The sequence below is a fragment of the Arachis ipaensis genome, chromosome B04 (genome assembly GCF_000816755.2).
Source record: "Arachis ipaensis cultivar K30076 chromosome B04, Araip1.1, whole genome shotgun sequence".
NCBI classification, from domain to species: domain Eukaryota; kingdom Viridiplantae; phylum Streptophyta; class Magnoliopsida; order Fabales; family Fabaceae; genus Arachis; species Arachis ipaensis.
Genome location: NC_029788.2, coordinates 123,386,355 through 123,400,364, shown reverse-complemented (window position 1 = coordinate 123,400,364; position 14,010 = coordinate 123,386,355). Strand labels below are relative to the sequence as shown.

Here is a 14,010-nt window from a genome sequence, read left to right as displayed (position 1 = left end):
GCTGGTTCGAATTATGAGCATATGGAGTTCGAATCACCTTGGTTCGAATTATGTTCAACTCTTTCTTTGTAATTCGAACTGCCCTGGTTCGATTTATTGCTAAATGCAGTTCGAACCAGCCTAGTTCGAATTACATTAAAATACGGTTTGGCTCATTGCTGAAACGATTTTCATTTTGGCTGATATACGTAAATATGAAGTGATGTTGGCTTATTAGCGTTTTTTGCCCTTTTATTTTCTATGCATTTGAATTTCAAGTGTGATGTATATAAATAATGTTTGATAAAGTATTTATGTTTATGAATTTCAAAATTACTAAATGTTCCAAGTTCTAAAATAATAATAAAATTTTTAGTATATGATACTATGTACAGTATTTCTTAGAAAAATAATTAGGAAAATAATTTTATGCACATATACTTCTACTCATTCTTTATTATTATTATTTGTCTTTGAAAAAAAATGGCAAGGATATATAGTGAAGATGTTTGACTTGCGGATAATGCAAGTTCGCATACTATTCTTAAAAGTGATATATATTTTACCCATCTTGTGTCAAAAGAAGAATATGTTAATACTATTATTGGCTCAGGCAATGTGATAGAAGGCTCGGAAAAAGCTATAATTTTGTTTTCTGGAGAAACAAAATTTACAATAAATAATGCACTATTATCTACTAAGTCTCTAAGAAACTTATTGAGTTTCAAATATATTCGCCGAAATGGATGTCATATTGAAACAATGAATGAGGGAAATCATGAGTACTTATGTATCACAACTCATGATTTAAATAAAAAGGTTATATTAGAAAAATGACCCTCAGTTTCATCTGGGTTGTATTATACCAAGATTAGTGCAATTGAATCACATGCCATTGTAAACCATAAGTTTACTAGCCCAAATGAATTCATAACTTGGCATGATCGATTGGGTCATCCGAGAACAACCATGATGCAGAGAGTTATTGAAAACTCCCATGGACATTCACTAAAGAACCAGAAGATTCTTAAATCTAGTGAATTTTGTTGTGATGCATGTTTTCAGGAAAAGTTAATTTTAAAGCCATCACCAGTAAAGATTAGATTTGAGTTCCTTTAATTCCTAGAAAGGATTCAAGGCGATATAGTGGACCTATTCATCCACCATGTGGATCTTTTAGATATTTTATAGTCCTAAGAGTCGCATCTTCGAGATGGTCACATGTGTGCTTATTGTCTTCTCGCAACCTGGCGTTTGTGAGATTACTTGCTGAAATTATTCGATTAAAAGTACAGTTTCCAGAAAATTCTATCAAAGCAATTCGTCTTGATAATGCTGGTGAATTTACTTCCCAAGTCTTTGATGCTTATTGTATGGCTAGTGGAATAAGTATTGAACATCTAGTAGCTCATGTTCACACATAAAATGGGTTAGCAGAATCACTTATTAAACGCCTCCAATTAAATGCTTGACCCTTACTTATGAGAACAAATCTCCCAACCTCGGCTTGGGGGCATGCTATTTTACATGCCGCAGCACTTATTCGTTTGAGGCCAACAAGTTACCATCAGTTCTCTCCTATGCATTTAGCTTTTGGCCAGCAGCCAAAATATTTTCCATTTAAGAATATTTAGGTGTGTGCTATATGTTCCCATTGGACTACCTTCTCGCACCAAAATGGGACGCCAAAGAAAATTGGGGATATATGTTGGATATGATTCTCCTTCTATAGTGATGTATCTTGAGATACAAACTGAAAATGTATTTAAAGCCCGATTTACAGATTGTCATTTTGATGAATCAAAATTTTTAACATTAGGGGGGAGAGAATAAGCTTCTTGAGAAGGAACTTAGTTGGAATGCATCATCCTTGATGCATTTAGATCTTCGATCAGGGTAATGTAAACTAGAAGTTCAAAAGATCGCACATTTGCAAAGAATAGCTAATGAATTGCCTGATGCATTTTCTGATACAAAGAGGATAACCAAATCCTATATACCAGCTAAAAATTTCCCAATTCGAATATATGTGCCAGTTGAACAAGTGGCCATTGAAACAAATTCACGCCAGAAGTGTGGTAGATCTGTCGTTCCAAAGACAAAAATCCTTGAAAAAAGAAAAGAGATAAGTACTATTCTTGTTGAAAAAGACATAGTAAAGACACCTGCAGTTGTCTAAAATTCTAATATAGTTTTAACGCCAGAAGATGTTCAGATACCTAAAAATTCTAAAAATGATGAGATTTCGATAAATTATGTCTTTACAGGAGAAAAATGGGACCGAAATAAGACAATTGTCAATGAAATATTTGTATATAATGTAGCATTAAATATCATGAATGAAAGTAAGGATCTTGAGCCAAGAACAGTTGAAAATGTCGACAAAGGAATAATTAGCCAAAATGGGAAGAAGCTATGAAAGCTGAGCTAGATTCACTTGCAAAACGTGAAGTCTTTGGACCTGTAGTCCATACACCAGAAGATGTAAAACTTGTTGGATACAGGTGGGTATTTGTGAGAAAACAAAATGAGAAAAATGAAGTTGTACGCTACAAAGCTTGACTTGTGGCACAAGGTATTTCACAAAGGCCCGGTATAGATTATGAAAAAATATATTCCCCTGTAGTGGATGCAATAATATTGCACTATTTGGTCAGTTTATCCGCATATCATAAACTACATATATATTTAATGAATGTAGTAACAACCTATTTATACGGATCATTAGATCGTGATATCTATATGAAAGTCCCTGAAGGACTAAAGATATCTAAACCATCTAATGAATATTCGCAAGGGTTATACTCAGTCAAATTGCAAAGATCTTTATATGGTCTGAAGCAATCTGGACAAATGTGGTATAATCGTCTTACTGAGTATCTGGCCAAAAAAGGATTTAAGAATGATGATATCTGCCCATGTGTTTTCATAAAGAAATCTGCATCTGGATTCATTATAATTGCTGTGTACGTTAATGTTTTAAATATCATTGGAACTCTTGAAGAGATTCCAACAATTATAAAAACTCTAAAAGAAGAGCTTGAGATGAAAGATCTTGAAAAGACTAAATTTTGTCTTCGCTTGCAGATCGAGCATACAAAAAATGGGATCTTTATTCATCAAATAACATAGACGGAAAAGATCTTGAAGAGATTTTATATGGATAAGTCGCATCCATTAAGTATCCCGGTGATCATAAGATCTTTGGATGTGGAAAAGGATCAATTCCGTCCTAAAGAAGAAAATGAAGATATTCTTGGTCCTGAAATACCATATCTTAGTGTCATTGGAGCGCTAATGTATCTTGCTAATAATACATGACCTGACATATCATTTGCGGTGAATTTACTAGCAAGGTATAGTTCCTTTCCAACTAGAAGACATTGGAATGGAATCAAACAAATTTTTTGATATCTTCATGGAACAGTTGATATGAAATTATTTTATCCCTATGGATCCATGTCACAACTAGTTGGCTATGCAAATGCAGGATACTTGTCTGATCCACACAAAGGGATATCTCAAATAGGATACTTGTTCACATATGGTGGTACAGCTATATCATGGAGGTCCACGAAACAGGCAATAGCAGCGACATCCTCTAATCATGCTGAAATACTAGCGATGCATGAAGCTAGTCGCGAGTGTTTTTGTCTCAGGAGTTTGATCTAATATATTCTGTCATCATGTGGACTGATTGATTATAAGATAGCTCCAGCTGTTCTGTTTGAAGATAATACAGCATGCATTGCTCAACTTAAGGGTGGATACATCAAAGGTGATAGAACAAAGCATATTTCTCCCAAATTCTTCTTCACTTATGATCTTCAAAATCAAGGAACCATTGATGTCCAACAGATCCGCTCAAGTGATAATTTGGCAGACTTATTTACAAAGTCACTCCTAAAATCCTCCTTTGAAAGATTGGTACATCAGATTGGGATGCGCCGATTCCAAGATATTAAATAATGCCGACAAGAAGGGGAGACTGTACTCTTTTTCCCTTGGTTAGGTTTTTGTCCCTAATGGATTTTTCTTGACAAGGTTTTTAATGAGGCAGTCCCCATCACAAAGGATATTGTACTCTTTTTCCCTTGGTCAGGTTTTTGTCCCTAATGGATTTTTCTTGACAAGGTTTTTAATGAGATAGTTTCCATCACAAAGGATATTGTACTTTTTTTTCCTTTACTAAAATTTTTTTCCCATTTCATTTTTCTTTAGAAAGTTTTAATGAGGCATAATCCTAAATGGATATTCAAGGGGGAGTGTTATGATAAATATGAATGTCCATTCCTCCAATCGAACCATTTTGGGCAGTAAAAAAACTTAATAGTAGACGGTGTAAAAAGTTCCAAGGTTGGACTGCGCATTTATGAAGCTATGAAAAGAGAATATTTCTACATGTATAAATAGATAAGGTGTGACCCGTGAATTACACACAATCAATAAAATTCTCTATCTCTCTTTTATACTAAAACACTCTTCTCTCTCCTTTTTATATACGCTGCTATATATATAATTTCTATTATATTGAGATATTAATTATGGTAAATATTAATACTAGAGTCTTTTACCTCTACTTCTTTATTTTATATTTATCCTTATTTATTTATTTTACAACACCTAGCACTAATTATTTTCTGTTTACCATATTTTTAGTTTAAAAAAATATTATTCTTACACTAAAATCAGCTACTAGTATATTTGTATATAAATACATTTATGATTTAATTTTTTTAACGTGTATTTATATCCTAATATGTATTTTATATTAATGGTTAATTTTAATATATAACGTAACATAGTCGTTTTAGTTACTATAGTATCATTCATTTTTCTTCAAAAATGATCTCTTTATGTGTGTGTTATATCTATAGCTTTCAATCATTTCGAGCATCTAGACTCTTTTTGACGCTGAATTAACAAATGAAGTGCTGGACTATCTCTAAGTTAGATTCGTTCTACGACCCAAATTAGTCCCACCCTTTTATAATCCTAATTTATCCTCATTTGCGATCTTTATTGCATTCTTCTTTTCATTATTTTCATTATTATCCTTGATATCTGGTACCTAACATAGTATCAGAGCAAAACTTCGATCCAGAAACAGATTCACCAAAAACCACATCTTCTAAGAACCTCCACCATAACCAACAATCTTTTCCTTCTCACAAATAATACTTAAGAATTTCATACCAATTGGTGACAATTTTGATGAAGCAAGCTTTTTCACTTGAGAAAAACTTGCTTTATTCACAATAGGAGCTAATGATATTGAGGATCACCTCGAAAAAGAGTTGGTCCCATCAATGTATGATTCTAAAGCAAATCATGCATCCAACACAACTTTAAAGAACTACAAACAGTGAAAACAACGTGATAATCTTCTCACTATATGGCTCCTTCAATTCATGGATGAATCTTTTAAAACAAAAATGATTGATTGTAAATTTGCTTATCAGATGTGGGAAAGAATTCAAGAGCACTTTGCAAATTTTTCGAAGATTAAATCAAGCAATTGAGGACAGAATTGAAAAGCATCAAGAAAGAAGGAAGTTCAATTGGTGAGTATCTCAAGAAAATTAAAAAAAAAATGATTCTTTGGCTACTATGGGTCATCATTTAACACTTGATGAGCACTTTGAAGCCATTATTAAGGGTTTGAATGAAGAATATACAATATATATACATCTCAATGATGTCAAAATTAGACTTTATGAGTGTAACACTGTTTTTATCAGAATGTCACGCTTCCAGTTGCATCACTTTGATAGCGAGGATATTACGACGACTTCTATATACTTAATGATAAAATAGGAGCCTTTAACTCGAAATTGTATCACTGTTTTCTTTGAAAAATTGAAAACTTTTTTTCTTTTTATAAACATGCATATATAAACAAATTCAATCACAATCTTCATATATCTACACACACACACACACACACACAAAAGACTTCTTATATATACAAGTAACTTACAAATATACTAAACATACATATCATTACAAATCACAATTCCTATCCCTCTTACAAAAATATATAACAACACGAGAAAAAACTATAACTAAGATATATATAACACAATCAAATGCGCAGAAAAAATTTCTTAAACTCTTCGTTTGTCTTGAAAAGAGAAATCTGTACGGGGTGAGAACCTAACCACACGGTCTCACCAGAGAAGTTCTTAAATTGTTATAAGAGGATACATATAAAGAAATGAAGGGATTTCAAATGTAAATGATTATCGCTCATCCTACGAATCTTTTTAAACCATAACATAATCAAGTACGACCTCTGGCCCAATACAAAATTAAATCACGGCCTCCGCCCCAACATATAATCAATCAACACTTGGTCTCAGAATCATCAATCCATCACCAAAACTCAGTCTCAAAATAGAATCAATCACATGCAACAAACAATGCAAAGCAAACACAATTAGAGAGTAGTCACAGCAAACACCACAATTAACAGTTAGACAAAATTCATCAGATAGACAAACCAAAATACTTAAGCACACCCAAACACTAGCAGCCAAATGTAATATAATGCATGCCTATCCTACTGGCCGTGAGCTCACTTATCGGTTAAAGTGTCAGAACCCGACACATTTGGTAGTTAATCCGGATATTGTCTTGGTTGTGCATCCCTAGGATGAATATAAATGAAGGATAGTGCCTTTCCACCTTCTCCTGGAGGTATTACGAAGGAGTGTGCCTTTTTACCTTGCAACCAGAGAGAGATGTGGGGGAATTAATACGAAGGAGAGTGTCTTTCCACCTTCTCCACATCCGCACCACAATAAGAGAGAGAATCCTTCATCCTTAACTTGCCAATCAATAATCATTATCGATTTCAAACATGTAAGCGGGATAAAATCACCATCCTTGCCAAATTGGTCATTCAGGCCACAATCAGACATAATCATTTACTTTAATCAATCATACTCATAATCATAATCAAACCATTTCTCTTTTATAAAACTCATTTTCACTTAACCAAAATTCTCAAACTAACTTCAAAACCATTTCAAGTCTAAACCTCTTTCAAAAGACTCAAAAATTGTCCAACTCACAAATTACAATCTTAATTGAAATATCATAACCATTTATTCTTAAAACTAATCACTCAATTACCTTAAATTAGGATTTATTAAATTAAACCACATGGCAAAGTCTTTAGACTTTAGGGGGGAGACAACCAATATCATTTTCTTACTATTCAATTTAGTCTAAACTTATAAAAATTTTGGCAGGACATTCCCTAAAATTAGGACTTTACCACCCTTCAATCAAGAGTTCCCTCCAAACATCTCTCAAAACTTTCTCAAACATTTCTAATATCAAACCATTTTCAAATATCAAATCACTTCCAATCTCAAACCATTTTCAATATCAAATCATTTCAATATCAAATTATTTTCAATATCAAATCAATTTTGATATCAAATCATTTTCAATAAATAAAGAAAACCAATTCAACAAAGTTAACCAACAAACCAGAATACCCAGCCTTTAATAACACAGCTCTACGACAGCAGCGATGACTGGCGCAGTGGCAACAACAAGACGTAGCTCCTCCCTTCCTTTCCTCGGCAACGGCGACGCGCAAAGGAATCTTCCTCTCTCGCACGCTTCTACTCAACGGCATCCCTCTCTCTCCTTTTCGTCAGCGTCGGCAGCTTGGCAGTGGCAGCGGTGGGGCTTCGGCGGCGATGGAGCTTCGACGATGGCAAGGCGTCTTCCCAACCGTTGCAAACTCTTTTCCTCCCCAACCTTATCGCTGAATGCTTAGATAGGCTGAAAATGGAAGTTTTTGTATGCAACGTGAAGAGTTGTGGGTAACTCGTGACTGGTTCTTGTGGTGTGCTACTCGAACATAAATCGTGACAGGGTGCTGGGGTTATAGTTGACACATAAATCGTGGGGGTTACAACTTACACATAAATTATGGCAAAATCTTTTGTTTTTGCCTGAAACCATGTAAATTCTCCCAACATGGGACGATTTACATACAATTAATAAAGTTGGTCACCTTGAAACGATTTATGTGTTATTCCTAAGAAGTCATTCATGTATAAATCGTTATGGGGTGTAGTGGTTAATATATTATATAAACCACATTCCCTTAGCACGATTTATATATTATTAGGATTAAGGTATTCACGTTTCAAAAATTATTTTAGGGGATTTGAGTAATTTTGGAACCTGTTTAATTTATTTAAGTAAAAAAGCCACAAGAAGAAGCATTGAACATGTCAATTTTTTTAAAAAAAGAAGAAGAATGCAATAGAGATCATTAATAGAGGTGAATTAGGGTTACGAAGTAGAAGAATTAATTTGGGTCATAAAATGAAAGGGTCCTGAAATTAAAATAGTGCCTGGTCAATCTGAGATATTAGTATAATAAATTTTAGATTTGAGAAACTAAAATGGTGAATGTCATGAATATGAGAGACCACTTTAGAAATTTAATCTATTTCTTTACTATATGTAAGCATTTAACACTAGACAAATAGTTGAAATTTAGAGTATTATTCTAGTTAAGGGGTATTAATGGATTGGATTCAATTCACATATTTGTGGTGTTTATTCGAATCCGATAAAAAAATTGCATATATGATCAGATTCGCAAGACTATAGGAGCGGATCTGATCAGCACACTAATAGAATCGGATTGTGGATTTCATATAGATATCCGCATATCTGCAGATCCGTAAAAAAATAAATAAATGAGTAATTTTTTTATGTTTTATTTCAATTAATAATGATAATATATTTTGTATTATTTTATTTTTATTATTTAAAAAATATATTTAATAATATTTTAAGAATAAAAATATTTAAAAAAGTAAAAAGAATTTTATTAATATTTTTAATAAAAATAAAATTTTTAACACAATATATCCAATTTGACCTTTGAAACTAAAAAATACAAATATTAGATTCGATAATTTTAGTGTGGAATAGATTAAAATTTTGGCCTTATTCAATCGGATTCACTCCGCATATATCCTTAATCTTATTTATACATGAGCTTACTAATATAGGTCCAATTCACATTCTAAATAAGGAATGACCGAATGAGTAATTTTTAAAATGGGACTTTCTCCGGTTGACCCAATAGTAAAACATCTAATCCGTATGGGTTAATCTATGCATGTTGGACCCACTTGCATATGGCTTTCCTACACGGTAACGGAAGCAAGCTAAATGCTTCTTCCTAATATTTTGGTATCACCATAAACCAACTCAAACATATGGTAACTTCCCACTTAATAAGGAGATAATCATCCATGATCTTCAAAAATCATTTTAAAAAAATAACTAAGTCTCATTTTTTGTATTTTTTTCAATTCATTCTCATCTAAGTCTGTTAAAATTTTTACTAATTTAAGTATTAGAATTCCTTGTAAATATTCTTACCACTGTCTAAGACATCGAAATTCCTACCGTCGCAAAAAGACAAGTTAAAATCTTTAACCCAAGGCATTTGTATCTCACATTCAGGTGCATTTATACCTCACATTCTGGCCCAAAAACACACATCAGTTAATGTCTTTTAAAAAAAATTGTTTATTTATTTATTTTTATCAAGAGTAAATGCTTCAATAAAGAAGTATAAATATGTCCGAACACAATACAACAGCTTTCACTTTCATAGTTTCATTCTCAAATTTGCGAACATAAATACATTCTTTTTAGCATCGCATGGAATGCATTAGGATTCTAGTCTTCTACAGCGTTTATTTTTCTTATCTATCTCGTCTTTCTTTTTTTTTTTTTTGAAAGAAAGAAAGAACTCAACATTTATGGTGGAGCAAAAGACACAAATCATAAAAGACAAATAACTCTTATGTTATCTCTGGTATAGCTATCGACCATATGAGTTATTTTTTATACCACTCTGTAGCACATGAAAACGATTGATCTACACACTCTACAACTCCTGTTGTCTTGCTCTGAAATATGACTTCATTCCGTCGTAGCCAAATAATCCATATTACTGAGAAGAGCCCAACTAGCCAAAACTTGCGTTGCTCGCTTCTCATCGGCATAACTCGCCAACTCTCAAAGTGGTCTTTCAAAGTACCGGGAGCAGTCCACTCTTGTCCAAATGCCGATATCCATGCACACCACACCTGCCAAGAGTGCTCACACGTAACAAATAAGTGTTGTATGTTTTCAACACCTTTTTTACACAACACGCACACATTATCATTCTGTTGTAGGATTCCCAGTCTACTTAGCCGATCCTTTGTGTTGACCCTGCCTATCAATACAAACCCTCGATCCGCGTGGGACTAAACCTTTCCAAATTTCCTTCGTGAAAGTATAGCTCACAAGCTCCTCACAACCTTGTTTTTCTTTTAACTAGTTATACAAACCAAACCAATAATTAAAACGGTAAAACTAAAGATTTAAAATTTTAAAAGTTGAATCAAAATTCAACTGAATATAATAATAATATTTATGTATAAAATATATATGTATTTTTAAAAAATAATTTTTTATATTTTATTATTTTAAACCAATTAACCATTAAAAAACTAAACCAATTCGATTGATTAAACAATTGTTTAACTGATTTTTAAATTTTTTTTACTAGTACCAATTCTGGCCCTAATTAGTTCAATGACCGATTTGCAGTTAACGATACCAATTTCTGATCCCTAATCGGGTTCTTAGAACGCTGGTTTTAACTTTGCCCTTCCAATTAAACTCCCAATTGATATACCTATGCAATTATTCTAACTCCTATGATTGTATCATTGACCTTATAATACTTATTACACTTTCTTATAGACTAATCGTAGTGTTTATGTGCCATGAAAAGAATTTACATTTTGCGAATATTGATAATAATAATAACTATGATACTAAAATAAGTATGTATATATCTTCCATTAAGTTTGAACCAACTTTCAACAACTGAAACATGTTACCAAATGTGCAGACTACATTGTTCACTCTTATGAATAAAATTACTGGGATCCAATCCTTATGAAATAAGCTCTTGTTTGGTTCAAAAGTTCAAGCAATGTGTGGCGTGAGAAGCCTCTTTTCTGAAAATAATTGGCTGCATTCTTGTATTGTGTGTGTGTGTGTGTTTTTTTGAGAAAATAAAAATGGAAGGAACATAGAAACATAGCAACAACACAACCAAAATAAAAAGAGAAAGAAAGAAAAGATAAGAAGAAAAAAGACCGTTTCTTTAGCAGTACTCTGAAAAACCTAAAACTTTGAGTTGGAGCATGTAAAAATGAACCATGACACTACTAGAAAATCTACCATTTCATGGGCAAAGGAAAAGGGTTTCAAATCCCGGCACACAACTAAAACGATGCCAGTCGGGGCTTCTGCAAGTTCTCGTCTGTATACAGCAATCGCCGCTTCTTCGAACCGTATCCTTGATACTGGTAGATGATACTGTAAAGGCACTGCCTCAGGCTTACAATGTCAAACCTATCTATAAAGGTTAAATCCCCGTTCCTCGATTTCGCACCCGCAAATCGTTGGTACTCCTCAAACACAGAAGATAGGCACCAATTCTGCAATTTTCTCAAGCAGCCAACAAGGCAACCTGTTCTATGCTGCAAGACAGAAAAGAAGGATCAATCAGAATGACAAAAGCAATAAGTAACAATAATCATGAGATGATAAATTTGCACATTGATACAATACCTTTCCTCGTTTGCAATGAATCAAAACTGGGTGATTTCTCACATCTGAAACCATAAAAATGCAAAGGAGTTTAAATATCCAATAATCATAGAAGCATCATGCACAAGGGCATGCATAAAATAAAAGCTGCATCTCAAAGTTGAATGAGATGGTTTTAGTTCAATACCAATTAAAACTTTCAGGGCCTCCATAATAGAATCCCTGAGAATAGGTAAAGAAACATCCTGAAACCATGAGGGCGTATCAGATCAGGAAGATAAAACATTGAGTAAATAATACATATGATTCAAATTAGATGAGCATACATCAAACTATGCTTCCTAGTTCAATGAAATAATAAAAGTGAAGGCAGGGTTTCATAGAAAATATGCAAACCCAGTGCAGTTATTGAGTGATAAAATATTCATATGGCACCAACATCCAGATTTTAAGCCCAAGACACGATGAGTAGTGAAAAAGAACAATGTTTCAACAAAATCACTTTCCAATCCAAGATTCACATAACCAAATTCAATCACAAGGGACAGGGAACAAAAGATCATCAAATAACCCTGATTTGAAACCATTACTAACCCCAACAACTAGTCAACTATTAACAAGAAACACATGAATACATTACAATACAGAGTGAAAACCATACCGTCTTCCCCTCGATTCCAAATTGAAAGAGCCGAATGTTCTGCGATCGAAGAAACTCCAGATTTTCTTCCGGATAGGGCTCTGGACACAAGTATCTGCACCAATTTGCAATCCTCATAAATTCCAAGTCAAGCATTTAATACCAACAATAACACCAAGAATAAAACAATAATGAGAACAACAATCCAAGAACAGAAGCAGCAATGATAAATACCCAAGATAACATACTCTGTAAAAAATCACATTTTTTCCTCGCTGTTGCAATTTTCCTCTTGAAAAAAATATGGTGTATTGAGTTTTGAGTGTGAAAAAAATACATAAATAAATAGGAGAAGAAGAAAGAAAACCCAACAAATTGGGATTTTAAAAAAAAATTACATTACATCCAAAAGATGAAAAATTTGAAGCACCAAAAGAACATAGAGCTAACTCTTAAAATTGAATTTCAAAAACGATCTCCAGATTGTGAAACGCGAAGAATTCAGATAAACCTTAATCCCCAATGCCAAAATCCCAGTTTTCATAATTACAAAAAAAAAAATAAAATTAAATGCAAAAGGGGAGTGGGGAATAAAAGTATAAAACTGACATGACGGATCGAAGGTTTAGGGTTTGGAGAAAAGGGAAATTGGAAGGAGTGGGGAAACTGGATCGGAAAATGCAGTCCTCCACCATTGAGAAATTCGGCGGCGGGACCAAAACGGCGGCGTCCTCGTCTACGTTATCAACCTCAACTATCAATCCCATTCTAACTAAAACCAAAAAAAGAAGACTTTTTCGTTTTTTCCCAAAAGAATTGAAATTCTCTCTCCTTTCTCTGTTTCTCTCTCTAAAATCGGAGATACCAGTGAATCAACATGGAATTGAATTGGAAGAGAGGAAGGTGTTAGGATTCTAAATCCTAAATCTTTGAATCTTTGAACGAATTTTGATGCATGGTTGTTCCTTATGGATTGGGATTCTAATGAGTTATTAGGTATTTAAAGAGAGAGGGAAAGACGGAATCGAAACGACGGCGTTTTAGAGAATTGGGTGGGATTCCGAAACGGCGGTACAACTAAATTGCTGTTGGCGAAGGTCCCTCACAGCGCCAAAAATGCAGAGAATGTCGCTTTTTTTTTTTTTAATTTCCTATTTATTAATTCTTGTGAGGTGGCTTCTAGAACTAATCTTTTATATATTAATTACTAAATTAATAAATAAAAAAATTTTTAGTTAGGGTTGAGTTTGGAATTGGTGTTCTTTTTAAAAAAATTATTTATCTTTTAATTTTTGAAAACTAATATTAATTATGCTTGGTTAGAGTCACCAAAAAAAATTATGCTTGGTTAAACTATGATGTATGAGGGTGGCATGAAACAACACGTATATTAGCAAAGAAATAACAAGAAAATAGTTCACAACTTCACATATGAAACAAAGATTTAATTCTTATTAAGTATTAAGTAATTTACTGACTAATTCTTACTTGATTCAGGAAAAGTATATTATTGGGAAAGAAAGTTAGGTTAATTTTTATTTAAACAATAATAAATTAATAATGATAACGATGATGAGGGTTCAGAATTATATATAGCACGTCATTGATGATTTCATCGGTAACTAGTGTAACCTTTTTTTTCATCGAATTATTGCCAACTGCCATTAGTGATATATATTAAATTATTAATATAACTCCGTTAAATAACTAACAAAGGGTGTCAATTA

At 33.1% G+C, this 14,010-nt stretch overlaps 1 protein-coding gene across 2 annotated transcripts; it reads right to left on the bottom strand.

The window, feature by feature from the left end:
• On the bottom strand, nucleotides 10,858–13,414 carry LOC107635141 (probable tyrosine-protein phosphatase At1g05000). 2 transcript variants are annotated; one of them, XM_016338519.2, is made up of 5 exons: nucleotides 12,893–13,410; nucleotides 12,305–12,398; nucleotides 11,831–11,888; nucleotides 11,665–11,708; nucleotides 10,858–11,573 (listed from the first exon to the last, which is right to left on the bottom strand). In XM_016338519.2, exons 1-5 carry the CDS (start codon nucleotides 13,048–13,050, stop codon nucleotides 11,316–11,318), a joined length of 612 nt encoding a protein of 203 aa, XP_016194005.1. In that variant the 5' UTR covers nucleotides 13,051–13,410; the 3' UTR covers nucleotides 10,858–11,315. The 2 variants fall into 2 exon arrangements, with proteins under 2 accessions (XP_016194005.1, XP_020977559.1); XM_021121900.1 differs by lacking the exon at nucleotides 11,831–11,888 and having other exon boundaries at nucleotides 12,518–13,414.